This window comes from Bufo bufo, chromosome 6 (assembly GCF_905171765.1).
Source record: "Bufo bufo chromosome 6, aBufBuf1.1, whole genome shotgun sequence".
NCBI classification, from domain to species: Eukaryota; Metazoa; Chordata; class Amphibia; order Anura; family Bufonidae; genus Bufo; species Bufo bufo.
In genome coordinates this window covers 189,930,789-189,954,201 of record NC_053394.1, presented here as the reverse complement: position 1 = coordinate 189,954,201, position 23,413 = coordinate 189,930,789, and the positions used below count along the sequence as shown (strand labels likewise).

The 23,413-nt window shown below is 44.0% G+C and overlaps 1 protein-coding gene across 3 annotated transcripts in view; it reads left to right on the top strand.

Annotated features, from left to right (window-relative positions):
* The window catches only part of PATL1 (PAT1 homolog 1, processing body mRNA decay factor), a 381,191-nt gene that overhangs the window by 45,760 nt on the left and 312,018 nt on the right, over positions 1-23,413 (top strand). For all 3 annotated transcript variants that reach the window (XM_040435048.1, XM_040435047.1, XM_040435046.1), the window contains exon 2: positions 1,199-1,289. In XM_040435048.1, the coding sequence (XP_040290982.1) occupies positions 1,199-1,289 (91 nt within the window). The remainder of the gene's footprint in view (positions 1-1,198; positions 1,290-23,413) is intronic.

Here is a 23,413-nt window from a genome sequence, read left to right as displayed (position 1 = left end):
GCAAAAAAAAACAAAAAAGCTCTCATACAGCTACATCAGGGCAAAAAACGTTCTGGAATTCGTCGATATAACGAGACGTCCTATTGTGCAAATGTATTTAAGGAGAAAAACACAAAACTGCGCATTTGGTATCGCCATTATTGTACTGAACCACAGAATAAGGGATCATGCACATTACTATATTTTCCATCTGTGTGCTATCCGTATTTTTTGCAGATAGCACACAGACCTATTTATTTCTGTGGGTCTGCAAAAAAGTGATGTTATTCATGTGTTCGTTATGCAAATTATAGAATATGTCCTCTTCTTGTCTAAATTGCACACAAGATTAACAGATTCTGTCCGTATTTTGTGGATCTGTGTTGTGTGGACCACAATACAGAAACCTTTTGTGTGCATGAGCCCTACCAGTGACGCGCTAGTAATGCAGTTCAGTGCAACAGCTTTTTTTTTTTCTTTTAACTATTACCACGCCAAAGAAGTTAATAAAAATTATATGTAACTCAAAATGATGTCACCAAAAATAAACTTCACCCCACAAAAAACAAGCTATTGCCAGAAAAAAATAAAAAATAAAACGTGGAACATCTTATTTTATACTTGTTTGTGGCAGAAAATACTCCACAAATGATGCTAAAAAGAGTATTTTTAGTCTTCTGGAAAAAAATAAAAATAAATGTAGTGTGCACTCTGATTAGCACTCTTGAATTCAGTGAATATATTGCAACGTCAATGTCCTGAGGATAGGTCATCATTATTGAAAACTGGCCAACCCCTGTAAGAAGCGTGTCCCAATATTTTTGTCCGTATAATGTGCTGCCACACTTTGTGACAAAATACATGTGGTTTCTGCAACAAATCTGAATTTCTGCAGTGTTTTCTTCCCGAATGGAAAACACATTGCAAACTTGCTGGAAGGAAATGCAGCATAAACGTGATTACGTTGTTGCAAAAACCGCATGCGTTTGTTGTTGCTAAAAAACCGCATGTTTTTTTTGCTGCACCCAAAACACTGCACAGATGTGACATTTGGCAGCACCCATAGTGTGTGAATAACCAACATCTTCCCCTGCAGCTTTGGTCCTCGAGAAATGCACTTAAGCATCTAGGTCATATATATATATATATATATATATATATATATATATATATATATATATATTTATATATATATTTATATTTTTTTTTTGTATTGTAGTCTCTCGAAGATGGTGATGGCTTCCCTGATCTCGAGGAGGATGAGGAGATTGATCAGTTTAATGATGATACATTCGGAGCTGGAGCAATTGGTAAGTTAAGTCTATTCAGAGACTAGGTTTTGATCATGCAACATGAAGCGGGTTAGTAGTTAATTTTTCTTCAATAACAGTTGCCTTTATAATAAATGAATGAAACTGGGATATTTTTTATTTTTTTTGTATGTTTTAATTTTTTCCATGTGATGCTTTCCCGATAGTAAGACTGTTCTTGTTGTTGCTGATGGTCCAGTTTCTTCCGCATTTTCCATCAGTCTTGCTCATGGGAGCAGAATGTTGATTCCTGTAAAAACGTACATAATTGGCAATAAGGAAAACCATTCATTTTCTCGTCATTGTTGGCACTTAAACCAGCCTTGTGTTCTCATTGGACAGGACTAGACCTCTTACAGGAGCTTATTACACCACTCCAGGATCCAATTTGGTTTAGTAGACAATAGGGCTGGGCGACTTTCACCAAAAAATAAAATCTTAAACTGAAAAGACTTTATAGACTGAATAAAAAATAAATAATAAATAAATATATATATATATATATATATATACTGCACTGCCAATGTATATATAAATTTATATAGGAGGAGGACTAGAGAGGGGTATGTAATGTATATGGTGGGAGGAATGGAGAAGGGTATCTATATTAATCACATACCCTTTTCCATTCCTCCCTCTATATACAGTTGCAAGAAAAAGTATGTGAACCCTTTGGAATGATATGGATTTCTGCACAAATTGGTCATAAAATGTGATCTGATCTTCATCTAAGTCACAACAATAGACATTAACAGTCTGCTTTAAACTAATAACACACAAAGAATTAAATGTTACCATGTTTTTATTGAACACACCATGTAAACATGCACAGTGCAGGTGGAAAAGGTATGTGAACCCTTGGATTTAATAACTGGTTGAACCTCCTTTTGGCAGCAATAACTTCAACCAAACGTTTCCTGTAGTTGCAGATCAGACGTGCACAACGGTCAGGAGTAATTCTTGATCATTCTTCTTTACAGAACTGTTTCAGTTCAGCAATATTCTTGGGATGTCTGGTGTGAATCGCTTTCTTGAGGTCATGCCACAGCATATCAATCGGGTTGAAGTCAGGACTCTGACTGGGCCACTCCAGAAGGCGTATTTTCTTCTGTTTAAGCCATTCTGTTGTTGATTTATTTTTATGCTTTGGGTCATTGTCCTGTTGCAACACCCATCTTCTGTTGAGCTTCAGCTGGTGGACAGATGGCCTTAAGTTCTCCTGCAAAATGTCTTGATAAACTTGGGAATTAATTTTTCCTTTGACGATAGCAATCCGTCCAGGCCCTGACGCAGCAAAGCAGCCCCAAACCATACCACCATACTTCACAGTTGGAATGAGGTTTTGATGTTGGTGTGCTGTGCCTCTTTTTCTCAACACATAGTGTTGTGTGTTTCTTCCAAACAACTCAACTTTGGTTTCATCTGTCCACAGAATATTTTGCCAGTACTGCTGTGGAACATCCAGGTGCTCTTGTGCAAATGGAAACGTGCAGCAATGTTTTTTTTTGGACAGCAGTGGCTTCCTCTGTGGTATCCTATCATGAAATCCATTCTTGTTTAGTGTTTTATGCATCGTAAATTCGCTAACAGGGATGTTAGCATATGCCAGAGACTTTTGTAAGTTTTTAGCTGACACTCTCTAGGATTCTTCTTCACCTCATTGAGCAGTCTGCGCTGTGCTCTTGCAGTCATCTTTACAGGACGGCCACTCCTAGGGAGAGTAGCAGCAGTGCTGAACTTTCTCCATTTATAGACAATTTGTCTTACCGTGGACTGATGAACAGCAAGGCTTTTGGAGATGCTTTTATAACCCTTTCCAGCTTTATGCAAGTCAACAATTCTTAATCGTAGGTCTTCTGAGAGCTCTTTTGTGCGAGGCATCATTCACATCAGGCAATGCTTTTGTGAAAAGCAAACCCAGAACTGGTGTGTTTTTTTTATAGGGAAGGGCAGCTGTAACCAACACCTCTAATCTCATCTCATTGATTGGACTCCAGTTGGCTGACACCTCACTCCAATTATCTCTTGGAGATGTCATTAGTCTAGGGGTTCACATACTTTTTCTACCTGCACTGTGAATGTTTACATGGTGTGTTCAATAAAAACATGGTAACATTTAATTCTTTGGTATTAGTTTAAGCAGACTGTGATTGTCTATTGTTGTGACTTAGATGAAGATCAGATCACATTTTATGACCAATTTGTGCACAAATCCATATCATTCCAAAGGGTTCATATACTTTTTCTTGCAACTGTACATTATATACCAACCTTAGACACACAGTGCCCCCAAAAAAATAAAAATGTATGACTAACAGGAGACATGAGCTATAAATTTACACACGAGTCACCGTAATTTCCATATCACCACCACGACGGCCATACAAGGAGATTGACCCCTGACCTCTGTAGGGGCAGGAAGCAGAAAAAGGTTTAAATACTCCCCTCCCACCACCAAACACCAGTGTTTCCTGTCCCTACAGAGGACAGGGGCGGAGAAAGGTCTCCGCAGGCAGCTGCCGTGGAGATGAAGGTCCCGAAGTGGATGGAGTCGCGTACCTGCTTTAGCGGGACCCCCCTGGGAAAGGGAGAGACTCGCCTCCGGTTGATCTGGGGCCTGCTCCCAGAGCACAGAACGCCTGCTGGTTCACTGAAACCATGCCGGTTTGTGCGCCCAGCAGCTATACAAATTTGTCACTTCCGGCTAGCTGTGACGTTTCCGGAAGTGACGCGGACGGGGGGCCGGCTTCGGGAGGCGGGAGAATTCAAATTGATCCTCCTGCTGCAGCGTCCTGCGGTGAGTGCTTACCCTCTGGCTATACTTCAGGATTTCTGCGTCTGAGCATACTGAGGCCTCTACTCTGCCGTCTGTAAGTTCCCCATAGGGGAGAGTTTTCTTCCTCTCTCACCTGGGCACATTATTGATGGTTTTTTTTTTCTTGGCTTTTCCAGACTGCTAAGGATCCTCTGAGAAAACCCAAGAAGTCATCAAAGTGTATTTCATGTCTTAATCGACTACCTGATGACCACCCTAAGAAGTTGTGCAGGGATTGCATTTCTAAAATTGTCTGTGATGAACAGCCGTCCCTCATGGACGAGATTAAGTCTATGATGCAGGAAGAGATTAAATCCTCCGTTGCGGCTTTTTCTTCTCTTCAAACAGAGAAACCTGTTGTTTCGGAGCCCCCCGCCAAACGCCACAAATCAGACGATTATATTTCATCCGATTCTGAAGTTTATGGTGGTTCGGCTTCCTCCTCTAGACATATAGAGGATGAAGATACACTCTCTGAACGAGAATTTTCAGAGAACAGAAGGAAATTTTATTTCTCCTCTGAGGATATGCCCGAGCTTTTAAAAGCAGTCAGAGCTACTATGGGAGTAGAGGAGATGCCTTCTACTCCATCAGTACAAGATGAGATGTTTGGAGGTCTCAGGGTAAAGAAATCCAGAGTCTTCCCTATTAACGATAATATCAAGGGGATGATTTTGGATGAATGGGCAGATCCGGAGAAACGGCTAGGAGTTGCCAGATCCTTCCAAAACCGGCTTCTCTTTGATCAAGAAGAAGCTAGGACCTTTGATACCATCCCTAAAATTGACGCCCAGGTAGCTAGGGTCAATAAGAAGACCAGCCTACCATTTGAGGATGCCTCTCAGCTCAAAGATCCATTGGATAGAAAGGCTGACGGCCTATTGAGAAGGTCCTGGGAGGCGGCCATGTTCACGCTTAAATCGAACATAGCAGCCACATCAGTTGCCAGATCTATGTTCATCTGGCTCTCAGAGTTAGAGAATAGGGCCTCCAGCGATTCCTCAACAAATTAGATTTCGAGTGCTATGCCCCTGTTAAGATCTGCTACAGCTTTTTTAGCGGACGCCTCCGCGGAGTCGGTACGTTTTGCAGCAAAGGATGCGGGTCTGTCCAATGCAGCTCGCCGTGCCTTGTGGGTGAAATGCTGGTCGGGGGACAAAGTGTCAAAATCCAGACTATGTGGCATCCCCTTTTCTGGAGAGTATGTATTCTGACCAGAATTAGAAAAAAATCCTAGAAAAGGCCTCCGATAAAAGGAAGGGTTTTCCGGAGGAAAAAGTCTATAAAAGGAAGTATCCCTTTCGTGCCCCTTCCAACCAAAGTAGTCAGTACAGTGGTAAGGGCAAGTCAGGCCGTTTCAGTTACCCCAAAGGGGGGAGGGGTAGGGCTCCCGCCTCTGCCCCCCAAAAAGGAAATGGAAACCAGTGACATCAGGGTAGGGGGGAGATTGAGGATGTTTTTTCCCCCGTTGGGAGGAGATATCCTCAAACTCCTGGGCTCTGAGGATTGTAGAGTCAGGTTACAGAATACAATTCTCGGATTCTCCCCCAAAGAGATTTCTAGTCACCAAGGCTGCAATCCCAGACTTCAATCATCCTATTCACGTGGGCATTCCGGAACTACTCGCAAAAGGGGTAGTGGTGGAAGTACCACGATCCGAACAAGGAAAGGGGTTCTATTCGAACCTCTTCCTAGTGAAGAAGGAGGGATCCTATCGCACAATAATAAACTTAAAGCGCCTGAACAGGTACATTACCTATCAAAAATTCAGGATGGAGACCCTAAGATCCATAGTACCTCTGCTCCAGAACAATTCAGTAATGTGCTCGGTCGATCTGACCGACGCCTACTATCATGTACCGATACATCCCAGCTCTCAACGGTTCTTAAGGTTCGCGGTCAGGGACCATCTGGGCTGAATTCTCCATTACCAATTCACCTCTCTCCCCTTCGGCATATCATCAGCCCCTCGAGTTTTTACAAAACTAATGGTCGAGGTAGTGGCTTATCTAAGGAAGGAAGGTCTGACAGTTTTTCCATACTTAGACGATTTTCTGATCTCAAACAGTTCCGCTCTTCTTCTGCAGAGAGATCCAATTTTTTTCCGTCAAACCCTAGAGGGACTGGGTTGGTTGATCAACATAAGAAAATCACAGTTAGATCCGACAACAAAGATCCAGTTCAGAGCAAGATACAGGACATCCAAAAGAAAATCTCCATCTTCAACTCAGAGTTTCTGCTCCATCAGAGACTCAATGAGTCTCCTGGGGATCCTCACTTCCTGCATACCGTCCGTTCAGTGGTGTCAGATCCATTTCCGAACCCTGCAGATGTGGATCCTCAGGGTCTGGGACAGAAGGGAATCTTCCCTAGACCAAAAGGTGATCATCCCTCAGAGGATAAAAACCTCCCTTCTTTGGTGGAAAAACAGGCTCAATATCTCCAGGGGGGCGAAGTGGTCAAAGATTCCCTATGCCCAGATCACCACGGATGTAAGCCAGTACGGTTGGGGAGCGAAGGTCGGAGATGTTTATTCAGAGATGTTGGGGGAGTCTGGCTAAAATCTTTCAGTCTCCAGACATCAAATCTTCGAGAATTGATGGCAGTCTGGGAAACTCTAAAGCAAGCAAAGAGTCATCTTCAGGGCCATCACGTAAGAGTCCTGTCAGACAATACGACAGTGATAAGGTATTTAAATCATCAGGGAGGCACGGGTTCGAGCAGCCTGCTAGATTTGTCGGCAAAGATATTCACCTGGGCCGAAGCGAATGTCCAGTCAGTGTCTGCAGTCCACCTGAAAGGGTCCCTAAATGTGGAAGCAGACTACCTAAGCCGGGCAAAGATAGACCACTCGGAATGGTCCTTAAACGAGGAAGTCTTCCTGATGATATCGGACAAGTGGGGGAGACCAACAATAGATCTCTTTGCCACTCGAGTAAACTCAAAATTGACAGTTTTTTTGTTCCCTACATCCCAGAGACAGCCCGAGATTTCTGGACGCTTTCTCTTTCAGATGGAACCGAGGTCTCCATTACGCTTTCCCTCCTCTTCCGTTAATACCGAGGGTGGTACAGAAGATCATACAGGACAGTACTTCAGTCATACTAGTGACACCCTACTGGACAAAGAGGAGCTGGTTCCCAATCTTGTGGAACCTTGCCAGCGAGGATCCTTGGATTCTACCAAAGAGACGAGACATCCTTCACCAAGGTCCGATTCTACACCCGGACCCGGACTTCCTCAACCTAGCAGCCTGGATCCTGAGACCCAGATCCTAAAGCATCAGGGACTATCGGATGCGGTAATTTCAACCCTAAAGGCTTCCAAAAAAGTCACCTTTTTCAATTTACCTGAAGATTTGGAAACGGTTCTGCTCGTGGTCAGGTTCGCCCTCACCGAATACCTCAGCTCCAAACATCCAAATGATTCTGGACTTTTTACAAAAAGGCTTTGACATGGGATTAAGACCATCCACACTCAAGGTACAGGTATCAGCCCTCAGTTGCTTTTACGACACCGAACTGGCGAACCATAGGGGGATAAAGCGATTCATGAAGGCAATAACGAGGTTACTTCCGACTCTAAGGTCTCAGGTACCTACCTGGGATTTGGACATCGTCCTTAGGGGACTATCACATCCTCCATTTGAACCTCTGAGTGACTGCTCTCTGAAGCTAAAATCCTAAAAAACTGCATTCCTGGTTGCCATCACCTCAGCCAGAAGAATAAGTGAACTACAGGCACTTTCAATTAGAGAGCCTTACCTACAGGTCCTGGACGACAGGATAGTTCTAAAACTAGACCCGTGTTTTCTACCGAAAGTAGTCTCGAAATTTCATAAGGACCAGGAGAGCACTCTTCCTTCCTTGTTTAACAACCCATCTAATGATTGGGAATCTACCCTTCATTCACTTGATGTCAGACGGGCAGTACTGGATTACTTAGAGACTACTAAAGACTTTAGGAAGTCAGACTGCCTCTTTATCCAGTTTGGAGAAAGAAACAAGGGTCAGAAAGTTTCCAAGTCCTCCATTGCCAGATGGATCAAAGCTACCATCGCTTCTTGTTATTCCTTACAGAATCTTTCCTGCCCTGATAATATCAGAGCCCACTCTACCAGGGCAATGTCATCTTCTCAAGCAGAAAGAGCAGGTGTCTCCCTTGAGGAGATCTGTAAGGCAGCCACTTGGTCCAGTATCCATACTTTTGCCAAACATTATAGATTGGACCTTTTTCAAAAAGACTGATATGTCTTTCGGACAAAAAGTCCTTCCGTCTGTGTCCCCTTCCCCCCCCCCGTAGATTCATATTTGATATACCTCCTTGTATGGCTGTCGTGGTGATGATATGGAAAGCCGGAATTAGTACTTACCGGTAATTCATTTTCCATGAGATCTCCACGACGGCCCGTATTTCCCTCCCTGTTAATCACTTGGGGGTTGATATGATGAAATATCTTCTCCTGTTTATTTATTTTTTTCACGTGTGTATCCACCACTCTTTACTCTGGTATTTTGGAAGCACTGGTGTTTGGTGGTGGGAGGGGAGTATTTTAAACCTTTCTCTGCTTCCTGCCCCTACAGAGGTCAGGGGTCAATCTCCTTGTATGGCCGTCGTGGTGATCTCATGGAAAATGAATTACCGGTAAGTACTAATTCCGGCTTTTCGCCCTACAAGATACACGTAGGTTTTAACAAAGAAAAATAAGAAACAAATATTTTATTTGCTCTGAGGTCTGCTAAAAATATTTTTTCTAATTTTTATTAGCAGAGAAAAAAAATAAAATATATTTTTCCTCAGACCTTAGATCAGACTCCTAAATCAGATCCCCAATCCTCATCCGACCTCCAAATAAGACCCCCAAGGCTCGGTTCAGACAACACAAATCAGACCCTCGGTGCTCAGATCTCCTTCCTCCCCCAATGCGAAGATCTCCCCCCTTCTCAGATCTGACCCCCCCCCCATGCTCAGATCTGACCAGCCCATGCCCCCATGCTCATATCTGACCCCCATTGCTCATATCAGAACCTCCCATGCTTAGTTCAGAGCCCTATGCTCATTTCTGTAATTAAAAAAAAATCTCTTCCCTCTCCTGATCAGACATTGGGCTCCTGCTCGGGTACCTACTACTCTGCAGGTCCGACACACTGTCCAGTGTGATCTGATGAGCACAACGTCAGGTCATAGTCCGTGTCTCTACATACTACGTTCTCAAACGGTGTGCATCAGGACATAGTGGAGAGTGAGCTGGAGCTGCAAAGTAGCAACAGTGCCCGATCAGGAAAAGAGATTTGAGCATGGGGTGGAGAGTGAGCCGCCTGACTGCTTCTCAGCTCCATAGCTAGAGCCGCACTTGAAGAAACAAGCCACCTGTTATATACCCCCGTCCAGTCCTCCCTCTATGTCGGTGCTTCTCAAATAGTGGGGCGCGCCTCCCAGGGGGGGCGCCAGGCTCCGTAAAGGGGGGCTCGTCCAGGGCCTGGAGCTGAGGGCCGGCAATAGCGGTGGGGCGGTGCGGTCACTGTACTATAGCCCCGCCCCACCGCTCCCTCCAGCCATGCTCCAGTATGGCAGGCTGCGATGTATCAGCGGGGAGGGACTGGGAGGAGGAGCTGGGGGCCGGTGCGTTCACTGTACTATAGCCCCGCCCCACCGCTCCTCCCCAGTTATAGAATGTGTAAAATTAATAATGATTCTATTCATGAGGCCCCCTCTGTAGTAGAACATTCAATATATCCATCCTACTCACAGGGCTGTTATCGTAATCCAGGCCGGCCGGGCAGACGAGCGGCAGCGTCACTGACTGACGTCACGTGCCTGCCCGGCATACTTTATGAATGATGCAGGCACGTGACGTCAGTCAGTGACGCTGCCGCTCGTCTGCCCGGCCGGCCTGGATTACGATAACAGCCCTGTGAGTAGGATGGAAATATTGAATGTTCTACTACAGAGGGGGCCTCATGAATAGAATCATTATTCATTTTACACATTCTATAACTGTACTGGAACGGCAATGGGGGGGTCTGTGGATGGCACTGTTATGGGGTGGGGGGGGGGGGGGGTCTGTGGATGGCACTGTTATGGGCTGGGGGGGGGGGGCACTGTGGATGGCACTGTTATGGGGTGGGGGGTCTGTGGATGGCACATATATAACAGTGCCAGCCACAGATCCCCCTGTAACAGTGCCAGCCACAGATCCCCCCCCCCCATAAGTGTCCGTCATCCACAGATCCCCCCCCCATAAGTGTCCGTCATCCACAGATCCCCCCCCATAAGTGTCCGTCATCCACAGATCCCCCCCCCATAAGTGTCCGTCATCCACAGATCCCCCCCCCATAAGTGTCCGTCATCCACAGATCCCCCCCCCATAAGTGTCCGTCATCCACAGATCCCCCCCCATAAGTGTCCGTCATCCACAGATCCCCCCCCATAAGTGTCCGTCATCCACAGATCCCCCCCCCATAAGTGTCCGTCATCCACAGATCCCCCCCCCATAAGTGTCCGTCATCCACAGATCCCCCCCCCATAAGTGTCCGTCATCCACAGATCCCCCCCCCATAAGTGTCCGTCATCCACAGATCCCCCCCCCATAAGTGTCCGTCATCCACAGATCCCCCCCCCATAAGTGTCCGTCATCCACAGATCCCCCCCCATAAGTGTCCGTCATCCACAAGCGGCGTCGGTTGCCTAGCAACTCTACGGCTGGAGAGAGGGAGCCCCCGGCCCCCGACAAATGATACTATTTACAGTCGCGCGGGGGGCGCAAAATGTTTTCTTCTTCCTAGGGGGGGGGCATGACAGAAAATAATTGAGAAGCACTGCTCTATGTACAGTAGTTATACTGATGTCCTGCTCGGCAGCCGTGTGCAGTCCCAGATGAAGCGATCTTGCCCAGGGAACTGCAGTGCACTCTCAATTAGGGGTCCTGAGGGGTTAATTGCGGCCGATCACGGCGCGCAGTAATTGAGGCCAGGTATGGGATATGGCCGGACATGCAGGCTACGTTTGTATTTAGGCATATTAACTATATTCATTGGTGGCGCAGTGGCCACAGCCCCTCCCTTCTACTCCCCCTCTTCTAAGTATTATATTAATTGCGGGCACCCCCCCCCCCCCTCCACACGATTAGATCATTGGTGGCAGTGGCCCCAGGGGGGTATCTTCTGATTGGAGCCCCAGCAGTGTAATCGCGGGGCTCCGATCGGTTACCATGGCAGCCAGGACGCTACTCAAGCCCTGGCTGCCATAATCTGCTCCCTGCTGCTGTGTGCACAAAGCACAGGGCAGCAGGAAGAGTGTAAAGTCCTATTCACCCGAATAGAGCTCTATTAGGGTGAATAGGACAAGGGCTCTAGCCCCTAAGGAGGCTAATAGTTATTAAATAAAAAGTAAAAAAAAAGTTTAACCCCCCCGAAATATAGAATATATTGCACACGCTTAAAATTATATCGCAATATATTTTTTAGGCCATATCGCCCACCCCTACTCTCAATAGTGTTTATTATATTGTCTGACTGCATTGCATCTGGTGGTTCAAGCAATTACCTGTGGTGATCCTGCAGCAGGTCATATGTATGGCTGTAGCTTCTCTTGTAGAAGCATTGCAAGCATACCACATGGCTGGATACTCACGAAGTAAATCCGGCAGGGGAATCCTCCGGTATATGCTAGTTGCAGTGCTAGCGGTGATGTCAGAGGGTGCCTTAGAGAGGTGGCCAGTGTACTGCCTGTGTGCTGCCCTTGGTGTGGCGCAAATTTCAAGTTCGCCTACTAAATTCCGAGTGCATACATCAAGGCGGAAGTCACCTGCTGCTCTGAGATCTGAACATAAGAAACCCATATATTCAGGGCATTTGTGGTCCTCTGCAATATGTCCGAGTTTGGTAATGGCATTGAGGCCTCTCAGTATCCAGCAACTGTAAGTAAATGTACCTATGATGGTTGTGGTCCTCTGCAATATGTCCGAGTTTGGTAATGGCATTGAGGCCTCTCAGTATCCAGCAACTGTAAGTAAATGTACCTATGATGGTTGTTCTATGGCGGAAGTGTTAAATTCTAGCCAGCTATGTTTGGTGTTTTCTCTTCCTGGTTGTTTGTGTAGAGTGATAAAACTGCACTCATAGGAAGTGTGTGATTTTGCTTGACTAAAATGCTTGATGCTTGTGGAAATAAGCTATGTCAGAAATGTACTTCAATCCTAGCTAAGGATTTGGTACCTTAGTTAAAAGATGAGTTGAAAGATGTTATCAGAGAGGAAATACGCTCAGCATTATCTGAAATATCTGGATCAAAAGAAAAAAGTCCAAAGCTGCGCTCACCTGGTTCCACTTGAAATGGATGCACGAACTGCGCAGATTTGAAGGCGCACTTGAGAATATAGAAGAAAAAAAAGTAGGGAATCCAGCTTCCAAAAAGTGACGTACTTTATTCCAAAAATTATATTCAAATCCAACATGGCAACCTGGTCTACACGTTTCGGATCTACTAATACGGATCCTTACTCATGACAGGTTGCAAGCACAAAAACTAGGGCTTATATAACTGAAGTTACTAATCACAGATAATTGGGATCAGCAAACAAGACACAACCCCATTGACATCACATTAAAAAGTTGGCGATACCACATTAATATAGACATACCTTTAAAAAATATAACTCATCAAAACAAATACCAATATAATGAGAAGAATCCATAATGCAGACTCAGATCATGCTTGCAAATTCAATCCTTGCGGGACACATACAATAGATCCAGTAGGTTTCCCTGTTCAGAAGTTTGCACTTGTGGTCTCCACCCCTGACAGGTGGATTAACGCTCTCCAAACCCTAAACGTGGAAACCTGCAGTGTTACCTTGGTGGACAACCGAATAGTGGAGACTGACGGCTGAAACATTCCTAGTCCCAGCATGCGGAATGTCTGATAGATGTAACAAAATTACAGATACGATGGCCGCACTTGTAAGTACCATGTTGCCTTAACCAATTAGCTTTTTTGGTGTCATTCCGATCCGAAAACAAACTGGGACAAATTTTCTGTGCCAGTATAGGGGCACAGCGAGCAATGCATCCGACGCCATCACCGGATTGAATCGCAAGCATGATCTGATTCTGCATTATTGATTCTTCTCATTATATTTGTATTTGTTTTGATGAGTTATATTTTTTTAAAGGTATGTCTCTATATTAATGTGGTATCGCCAACTTTTTAATGTAATGTCAATGGGGTTGTGTCTTGTTTGCTGATCCTAATTATGCTGATCCTAATTATCTGATTAGTAACTTCAGTTATATAAGCCCTAGTTTTTGTGCTTGTAACCTGTCATAAGTAAGGATTGGTATTAGTAGATCCGAGACGCGTAGACCGGGTTGCCATGTTGGATTTTAATATATTTTTGGAATAAAGTACGTCACTTTTTGGAAGCTGGACTCCCTATGTTTTTCTTCTTCTATATCTGAAATATCTACAACTGAACCACTCCCATCTACATCCAAAAAAAAGAGAAAGTAAACTGATTCCTTCAGATTATTCCTCTTCTGAGCCAGATTGAGTCAATGCTTGCACACTATAAGGATGCTACCGCGGTCTCGGACACCAGAGAGGCTGGCACTTTTCCCTAGTGTGCAAGCACGACCATCGCTGCTGGATTGCAGCAACGGTATACAGCGTCAAGTCATGGTCCTGACGCTGTATGCAGTCAAGACAGGGCAGTGCGGACCCAGGGAGAGCGAGTGCTGGCCACCACTGCTGGATTGCAGGGCGGTCGTAACCTTGGAAACGAGCAGTGTATAATGTGATGGAAAAATTAATCCAGCCAGCAAAGGAAGCAATGTGCATAATAACAATACATTAGTAAGTGTTTTGTATTGACTTTCTCTACATAATAAATGCCACTTGCTGAAGTGACACAACTTCTTTAACCCTTTCCCGACCAGTACCGTAATAGTACTGCGCAGCGGGACGTGACTTGCCGCCCAGCGCCGTACAATTACGGCGGGCTGATAGGGCGGATGCAGGAGCTGCGTCCGCCTGATCAGCTGCAGGGGTCCAGCAGTCACTGATAACCGGACCCCTGCTGTATGCGCCGTCATCGGTGAAAACACAGATGTCTGCACATTAACCCTTGATGTGCCGCGGTCAGAGTTGACCGCGGCACGTGCGATCTGTGGAGGGAGGGAGAGAGCTTCCATCGGGTCTCTGCACTGCTGTGACGGGGACCCGATGGCAGGGAAGGCAGCCCAGTGCCTTCCTTAGGCATCATGGCTGCCTTCCGTGACAGCCTGTGAGATCCAGCCCCTGGATCTTACAGGCAAGCAGGCTGTTAAGTGTATTACAGTCTGTAATACACTTACAGCCAATGCATCACAATACAGAAGTATTGTAATGCATTGTAAAGGGTATCAGACCCCCAAAAGTTGAAGTCCCAGAGTGGGACAAAAAAAAAGTTGAAAAAATTGTTTTACAAAAACAAATTTGAACTTTCAAGTAAAAAAAAAAAAAAAAAGCGTCCTTTTCCCAAAATAAAGTAAAAAAAAAAAAAATAAATCACATGACCTAACCCCTCAGGTGAACACCATAAAAAAAGAAAAAAGCGTATGCCCCCCCAAAATGGTACCAATCTAACCAGTCATCTCATCCCGCAAAAAAAATGAGCCCTCTACCTCAGACTATGGAGACACTAACGCATGATTATTATTTATTTTTTTTGTTTCAAAACTGCTTTTATTGTGTTAAATGTAAAAAAATAAAAATAAAAAAGTAGACATACGGTATTGGGTATCGCCGCGTCTGTAACATTCTGCTCTATAAAAATAGAACATGAACTAACCCCTCGGTTGAACACCGTAAAAAAAAAAAAAGTCTAAGCCATTTTTTTGTCCCCTTAGGGTACTTTCACATTAGTGGCAAGATGAATCTGACAGGCTGTTCACCCTGTCGGATCCGTCCTGCCGCTATTTCGCCGTGCCGCCGGACCGCTGCTCCGTCCCCATTGACTATAATGGGGACGGGGGCGGAGCTCCGGCGCAATCCGGCGGTCTCTTACTGTGAACTGCTGTGCTGTGCCGGAGCTCCGCCCCGTCCCCATTATAGTCAATGGGGACGGAGCGGCGGCACAGCGAAATAGTGGTCCGTCCTGCCGCTAGTGTGAAAGTAGCCTTACATCACAAAAAGTGAAATGGTCATATGCACCCCAAAATAGTGCCAATCAAACCGTCATCTCTTCCCTCCAAAAATGGTACCCTACCTGAGACAATCGCCCAAAAAAATAAAAAAGCTATGGCTCACAGACTATGGAGACACTTAAAACATGATTTAACTTTTTAAAAAAAAATAAAATTAATATTGTGCAAAACTTAAATAAAAAAAATTAAGTATACATATTGGGTAACGCAGCGTCCATAACTACCTGCTCTATAAAAATATCACATGACTTAACCCCTCAGGTGAACACGTTAAAGAAATAAAAACAGTGTCAGTCATACGCACTCCAAAATAATACCAATCAGTCATCCCCTACCGCAAAAAAATTAGACCCTACAGCTGCCCAAAATGTAAAAAAACTATGGCTTTCAGAATAAGGATAGAAATTATTATTTTTTTTTTTTTAAATGCTTTATTATGTAAAACTGAAACAACCAACCAAAAAAAGTAGTCCTATTTGGTATTGTCTCGTCCGTAACAACCTGCTCTATAAAAGTACCACATGATCTAACCTGTCCGATGAACATTGTAAATGGCAAAAAATAAAAACTGTGCCAAAATAGCTATTTTTTTGTTACCTTGCCTCACAATAAGTGTAATATAGAGCAACCAAAAATGAATGTACCCCAAAATAGTACCAACAAAACTGCCACTTTATCCCGTAGTTTCCAAAATGGGGTCATTTTTTGGGGGAAGTTTCTACTCTAGGGGTGCATCAGGGGGTCTTTAAATGTGACATGGCAAATTAAAATGATCCCAGTGAAATCTGCGTTCCTTTCCTTCCGCACCCTGCCATGTGCCCGTAGAGCAGTTTACGACCACATATGGGGTGTTTCTGTAAACTACAGAATCAGGGCCATAAATATAGGGTTTTGTTTGGCTGTTAACCCTTGCTTTGTTAGCGGAATAAAATGGAAAATCTGCCAAAAAAGTTAAATTCGGAAATTTTATCAAAATTTTCCATTAATTCTTGTGGAACACCTAAAGCAGGGCATGACAAATTTCCTTGGAATCTAGGAGCCAGCTAAAAAAGTTAGGAGCCGTTTTTGTTTTTTTTTTACCTTTTTTTATAAAGCCTTATTTTCAGCGACAAAAATAACACCTCTTAAATTAACATATAAAGAAGTCTAGAACCAAACAACATGGGAATGGTTTATTATCAGTGTACTGTGACGTCTAATCCCTGCGCTGTGACGTCACTGTGTGTATAATCCCTGCGCTGTGACGTCACTGTGTGTATAATCCCTGCGCTGCAGCTGACAGAACTGAGATCCCTTCCCCAGGATGTTTGGTCCGGGCTCATTCATCTCATAGAACTGCAGCTATGAAATCCACAGTGTATTGCAGCAAATACCAGCAAAATGGATAAGATTTTACCCAAAATCCTCACACTTCATAAAATCCACACGGAAATGAACCTAATGTGCACATTTCAAATCCGCACCGTGGTAATATATGATTTCACGATGTGTAACTGATCGTGGCTGAATTCCACAGCAAATCCACGCGCTACATGTAGAGTTTGATAAAAATCCACAACAGGTAATCCTCTGTGGAAAATATTTTCATTGGAACTGTGTGGTATACAGCCTGTCACCCAGCTTTCCTGAGGAGAATATATCTTAGTATGGGACAGGGTGGATTTGATTTAAATCAAAATGATTTAAATCACTAGTCAGTAAGGCATGATTTAAATCATAGTTTTCTACATAAAGACTAATTCTTGCTGGTATAACTTATAATATGCAAGTAGATGGAGATTTAAACAACTTTTCATATTAGTTTGATTAGGTTGATTCTGCATTCATAGGTTTGTAGAAGTTAGGATTAAGGTATTTTTCTCAACTCTGTTCATGTTATAACATTTTTGCTGTGAAGAAGAGGCATGTGATCTCTGCTGACTCAAATTCAGTTTTGAGAACTGCAAAAGTAAACCAAGCATCTGTGATAATATCTTGTAGGCAGAGAAACTGCCCAATAATCTTACAAAAACCTCTGGAAGAGCATGACATTGTGAATGGATTAATGGAATTTATTTATCAAAAAAATTACACATATAGAAACATAGAATGTGTCGGCAGATAAGAACCATTCGGCCCATCTAGTCTGCCCAATATACTGAATACTATGGCCCTATCTTATATGAAGGATGGCCTTATGCCTATCCCATGCATGCTTAAACTCCTTCACTGTATTTGCAGCTACCACTTCTGCAGGAAGGCCATTCCATGCATCCACTACTCTCTCAGTAAAGTAATACTTCCTGATATTACTTTTAAACCTTTGCCCCTCTAATTGAAAACTATGTCCTCTTGTAGCAGTTTTTCTTCTTTTAAATATTCTCTCCTCTTTTACCTTGTTGATTCCCTTTATGTATTTAAAAGTTTCTATCATATCCCCTCTGTCTCGCCTTTCTTCCAAGCTATACATGTTAAGGTCCTTTAATCTTTCCTGGTAAGTTTTGTCCTGCAATCCATGTACTAGTTTAGTAGCTCTTCTCTGAACTCTCTCCAAAGTATCAATATCCTTCTGGAGATATGGTCTCCAGTACTGAGCACAATACTCCAGATGAGGTCTCACTAGTGCTCTGTAGAGCGGCATGAGCGCCTCCCTCTTTCTACTTGTAATGCCTCTCCCTATACACCCAAGCATTCTGCTACGGTAGCATCTCCTGCTGCTCTATGACAAGTCTTCTGAAATAATGACCCCTAAATCCCTTTCCTCAAATACTGAGGTTAGGACTGTATCACAGATTTTTATATTCTGCTCTTGGGTTTTTACGCCCCAGGTGTATTATCTTGCACTTATCAACATTAAATTTTAGTTGCCAGATTTTTGACCATTCCTATAGTTTTCCTAAATCCTTTTCCATTTGGTGTATCCCTCTAGGAACAGCAACCCTGTCACAAATCTTTGTGTCATCAGCAAAAAGACACACCTTACCATCGAGGCCTTCTGCAATATATATTAAACAATATGGGTCCCAGAACAGATCCCTGAGGTACCCCACTGGTAACAAGACCATGGTCTGAATATACTCCGTTGACTACAACCCTCTGTTGTCTGTCCCTCAGCCACTGCCTAATCCATTTAACAATATGGGAGTCTACGTACAGCCTTATTCTACATAATTAAAAAACTAATCTTTATTTCATGATGGAATAACCTTTGGATGGTAATATATTTTCCTCAAAAAGCATTTTATATGAAAAAAAATCCGATTTAAATAAAAAAAAATCTGATTTTTATTTTATTTATTTTTTTATTTTTATTTTTAAAAATCATTGATTTTTATCCACCCTGGTATGGGAACATATAGAGAAGTCATCAGATGATTTGGCCATTCAGTAGTCTTAGTTCTCATAGGATCTGCAACCCGGCTTTCCAAGACTCCTGAATGGGTAAATCATATGATAACATATCTAACTGTTCCTATACTGAGATATATTCTCTTCAGGAGACCAGGAAAGCTGGGTGACAGACAACCTGTATACCACACAGCTCTCCTAGAAGCTGCCACCCGGCTTTCTGTGTGGTATACAGGCTGTCACCCAGCTTTCCTAGAAAGGGAAAGAACTAAGAAATGGCCGAATGGTAACTGCAGGGATGGAGCATGGTGCAGGAATGGCCACCAGTTGTGGCTAGCAGGAGCTCCGGGCTAATGACTGCAGCAGGTATGCAGCTTCCCGCTGGGTTCATAGCCGTGCTCGAGGCCAACTTGGCTGCAGCAGGCAGACATTACAAACTTTGTGCCTACCGGATAAGTGCAGAGCGCATCATTTACCGCTGCAGAGCCGGCCGTGCAGGGACCTGGCAGCACTTGGTGTCCTGGGATGTTGCGCTGCCCGATCATGTCCCCTGCTGTATACAGCAGGAGGAATGATGATGGGCTGATTGTCTTTCCTCCACTTGTCAGCGAGTGCAGCGCCGCTACCTGTGCTCCCGCTCTGCCTCCCCTGCACTAACTCCTCTTCCCCCCGCCGAGGCTCTCACCGGGACACGGGCTCTGATGTCTGCCGGACAGTTATCACATAAGAACCGGCCGGGCTCTGGTAAAGGCTTCGCCATTTTTAACTGCCCTGGAGATGACGCACGGCGACATCAGCACGCTGCGACCGATAGACGGCGAGAGAGAGTTGCCAAACCACGATGGAGCCGAAAGCTGAGGGGTCCGGGCAGGGTGGCAGTCTGAATCTAGGCGCAAGTGATTAAAAAAAAAAAAAAAAGTTTCATTTTGCTCGCGGTCCTAACCCTCCAGTGGCTGCGCCCGGCTGCTGGTGTGCTGGGCCTATTTTCAAGCAAGGGCAAATACCCAGTTTTGAATAGCTTGAGGGGTGGAGTTTCTAAAATAGGGTCATTTTTGGGTGGTTATGTAAGCCTCACAAAGTGACTTCAGAGCTGAACTGGTCCTTTAAAAAGTGGGTTTTGGGATTTGCTTCTAAACCTTCTAACGTCCCCAAAAAATAAAATATATACACTCACCTAAAGAATTATTAGGAACACCTGTTCTATTTCTCATTAATGCACTTATCTAGTCAGCCAATCACATGGCAGTTGCTTCAATGTATTTAGGGGTGTGGTCCTGGTCTAGACAATCTCCTGAACTCCAAACTGAATGTCCGAATGGGAAAGAAAGGTGATTTAAGCAATTTTGAGCGTGGCATGGTTGTTCGTGCCAGACGGGCCGGTCTGAGTATTTCACAATCTGCTCAGTTACTGGGATTTTCACGCACAACCATTTCTAGGGTTTACAAAGAATGGTGTGAAAAGGGAAAAACATCCAGTATGCGGCAGTCCTGTGGGCAAAAATGCCTTGTGGATGCTAGAGGTCAGAGGAGAATGGGCCGACTGATTCAAGCTGATAGAAGAGCAACGTTGACTGAAATAACCACTCGTTACAACCGAGGTATGCAGCAAAGCATTTGTGAAGCCACAACACGCACAACCTTGAGGCGGATGGGCTACAACAGCAGAAGACCCCACCGGGTACCACTCATCTCCACTACAAATAGGAAAAAGAGGCTACAATTTGCACAAGCTCACCAAAATTGGACTGTTGAAAACTGGAAAAATGTTGCCTGGTCTGATGAGTCTCGATTTCTGTTGAGACATTCAAATGGTAGAGTCCGAATTTGGCGTAAACAGAATGAGAACATGTATCCATCATGCCTTGTTGAACATGACAATGAGTTCACTGTACTAAAATGGCCCCCACAGTCACCAGATCTGAACCCAATAGAGTATCTTTGAGATGTGGTGGAACGGGAGCTTCGTGCCCTGGATGTGCATCCCTCAAATCTCCATCAACTGCAAGATGCTATCCTATCAATATGGGCCAACATTTCTAAAGAATGCTATCGGCACCTTGTTGAATCAATGCCACGTAGAATTAAGGCAGTTCTGAAGGCAAAAGGGGGTCCAACACCGTATTAGTATGGTGTTCCTAATAATTCTTTAGGTGAGTGTGTGTGTGTGTGTGTGTGTGTATATGTGTATATATATATATATATATATATATATATATATATACACACACACACTCACCTAAAGAATTATTAGGAACACCATACTAATACGGTGTTGGACCCCCTTTTGCCTTCAGAACTGCCTTAATTCTACGTGGCATTGATTCTACAAGGTGCTGATAGCATTCTTTAGAAATGTTGGCCCATATTGATAGGATAGCATCTTGCAGTTGGAGGTTTGAGGGATGCACATCCAGGGCACGAAGCTCTCGTTCAACCACATCCCAAAGATGCTCTATTGGGTTGAGATCTGGTGACTGTGGGGGCCATTTTAGTACAGTGAACTCATTGTCATGTTCAAGAAACCAATTTGAAATGATTCGAGCTTTGTGACATGGTGCATTATCCTGCTGGAAGTAGCCATCAGAGGATGGATACATGTTCTCATTCTGTTTACGCCAAATTCGGACTCTACCATTTGAATGTCTCAACAGAAATCGAGACTCATCAGACCAGGCAACATTTTTCCAGTCTTCAACAGTCCAATTTTGGTGAGCTCGTGCAAATTGTAGCCTCTTTTTCCTATTTGTAGTGGAGATGAGTGGTACCCGATGGGGTCTTCTGCTGTTGTAGCCCATCCGCCTCAAGGTTGTGCGTGTTGTGGCTTCACAAATGCTTTGCTGCATACCTCGGTTGTAACGAGTGGTTATTTCAGTCAACGTTGCTCTTCTATCAGCTTGAATCAGTCGGCCCATTCTCCTCTGACCTCTAGCATCCACAAGGCATTTTTGCCCACAGGACTGCCGCATTCTGGATGTTTTTCCCTTTTCACACCATTCTTTGTAAACCCTAGAAATGGTTGTGCGTGAAAATCCCAGTAACTGAGCGGATTGTGAAATACTCAGACCGGCCGTCTTGCACCAACAACCATGCCACGCTCAAAATTGCTTAAATCACCTTTCTTTCCCATTCTGACATTCAGTTTGGAGTTCAGGAGATTGTCTTGACCAGGACCACCCCCCTAAATGCATTGAAGCAACTGCCATGTGATTGGTTGACTAGATAATTGCATTAATGAGAAATAGAACAGGTGTTGCTAATAATTCTTTAGGTGTGTGTGTGTGTATATATATATATGTATGTATATATATATATATGTATGTATATATATGTATATATATAGTGTAATATGTAAAGAATTTTAAATAGAAATTTTATTTTTTGACTAAATTTTTCCACTGTCATGAAGTAGAATATGTGACGAAAAAACAATCTCGGAATGTCCTGGATAAGTAAGTGTTTTAAAGTTATTACCGCTATCTGGATTCGCTCTGGTAGTTGGGATAAGCGGGTACAGTACAGAGGCAAAGTACAAGTTCGTAATTCAAATGTCCATGTTCATTCACACAAGGTCAAACAAAAAACACTCTTTGCAGGGTTGGTGTTTGTTCCCATCCGAGTAGAAAGTTTGTGCATAACAAAAAAATGTCACCTTGTTGGTGGTTCTGCCTCCAGCAGTCCAAATGCAGGCTTTAGGTGGCCTGCTCTCCCAACACACAGGTTTCAGCTTTTCTGCCCAGCACAGGGCTCAGCTCAATACTAAAATAGCAAAGTGTGAATCGGCATTAGCTGCCGCTGACACCTGAAAATACCGGTTTTTACTTCACTGAGGACAGGAACCTCGGTGACACATACCTTCTGTCAACGACGGACCCTTCCGCCTTCCCACACCACATAAAATGACACGTCAGATTTGCAAAAAGCCCGGGGTTGAAAGGGTTATATCAAATGACAGCAGGAACCTATAAATCCAAGAAACTCCTTTTAAATCAAAGGAAAACTATTACATCAAAATCTTTCTGCTCAGGCTATAAGGGTCTTGGGCACATTTCTGCTTTGAGTGCGGCATTTGATGAAGAATGCAAAGCATCCCTGGGTAATAAAATTCTTCAAGGAAAATTTCCTTTTAGTTTGTATGGTAGAAAAAAGACATTCGTCCATAAAAACCCCAAGAGTTGGAAGCTAATTTTCCTCATTTTAGGGGAATTTAGACTATCAGAAGAACTCCCTGATTCAACTACCCTTTTCCAGAAATCTAATACCTATAACCTGTAATATTATTACACGACAGAAATACATCCAGGCCCCTCTTGAACTCTTTTATTGTACTCGCCATCACCACCTCCTCAGGCAGAGAGTTCCATAGTCTCATTACTCTTACCGTAAAGAATCCTCTTCTTTGTTTGTGTAGAAACCATCTTTCCTCTAGATGCAGAGGATGTCCCCTCGTCACAGTCCTGGGGATAAATAGATGATGGGAGAGATCTCTGTACTGACCCCTGATTTATTTATACATAGTTATTAGATCTGGGAACTGTAGTCCTGCCGGTTCGGGCTGTTAGAGCAGGAGCGCGGCTCATGCGAGAGCCGGGCCCCCACTGCACGATGGACCTGTGCAGTGCTTAGACTGGGCCACCATGAAAAAGCGGCGGCCCAGCCTAAGACCCCTTAGTGACCGCCGTAAAAAGGTGTATGTGTGGTCACTAAGGGGTTTATAAAAATATTGAAGAGAATATGGACCAGTGCTGACTCCTGAAGTACCCCATTGCTGACGTTGACCCAATCTGAGTATGTACTGTTAA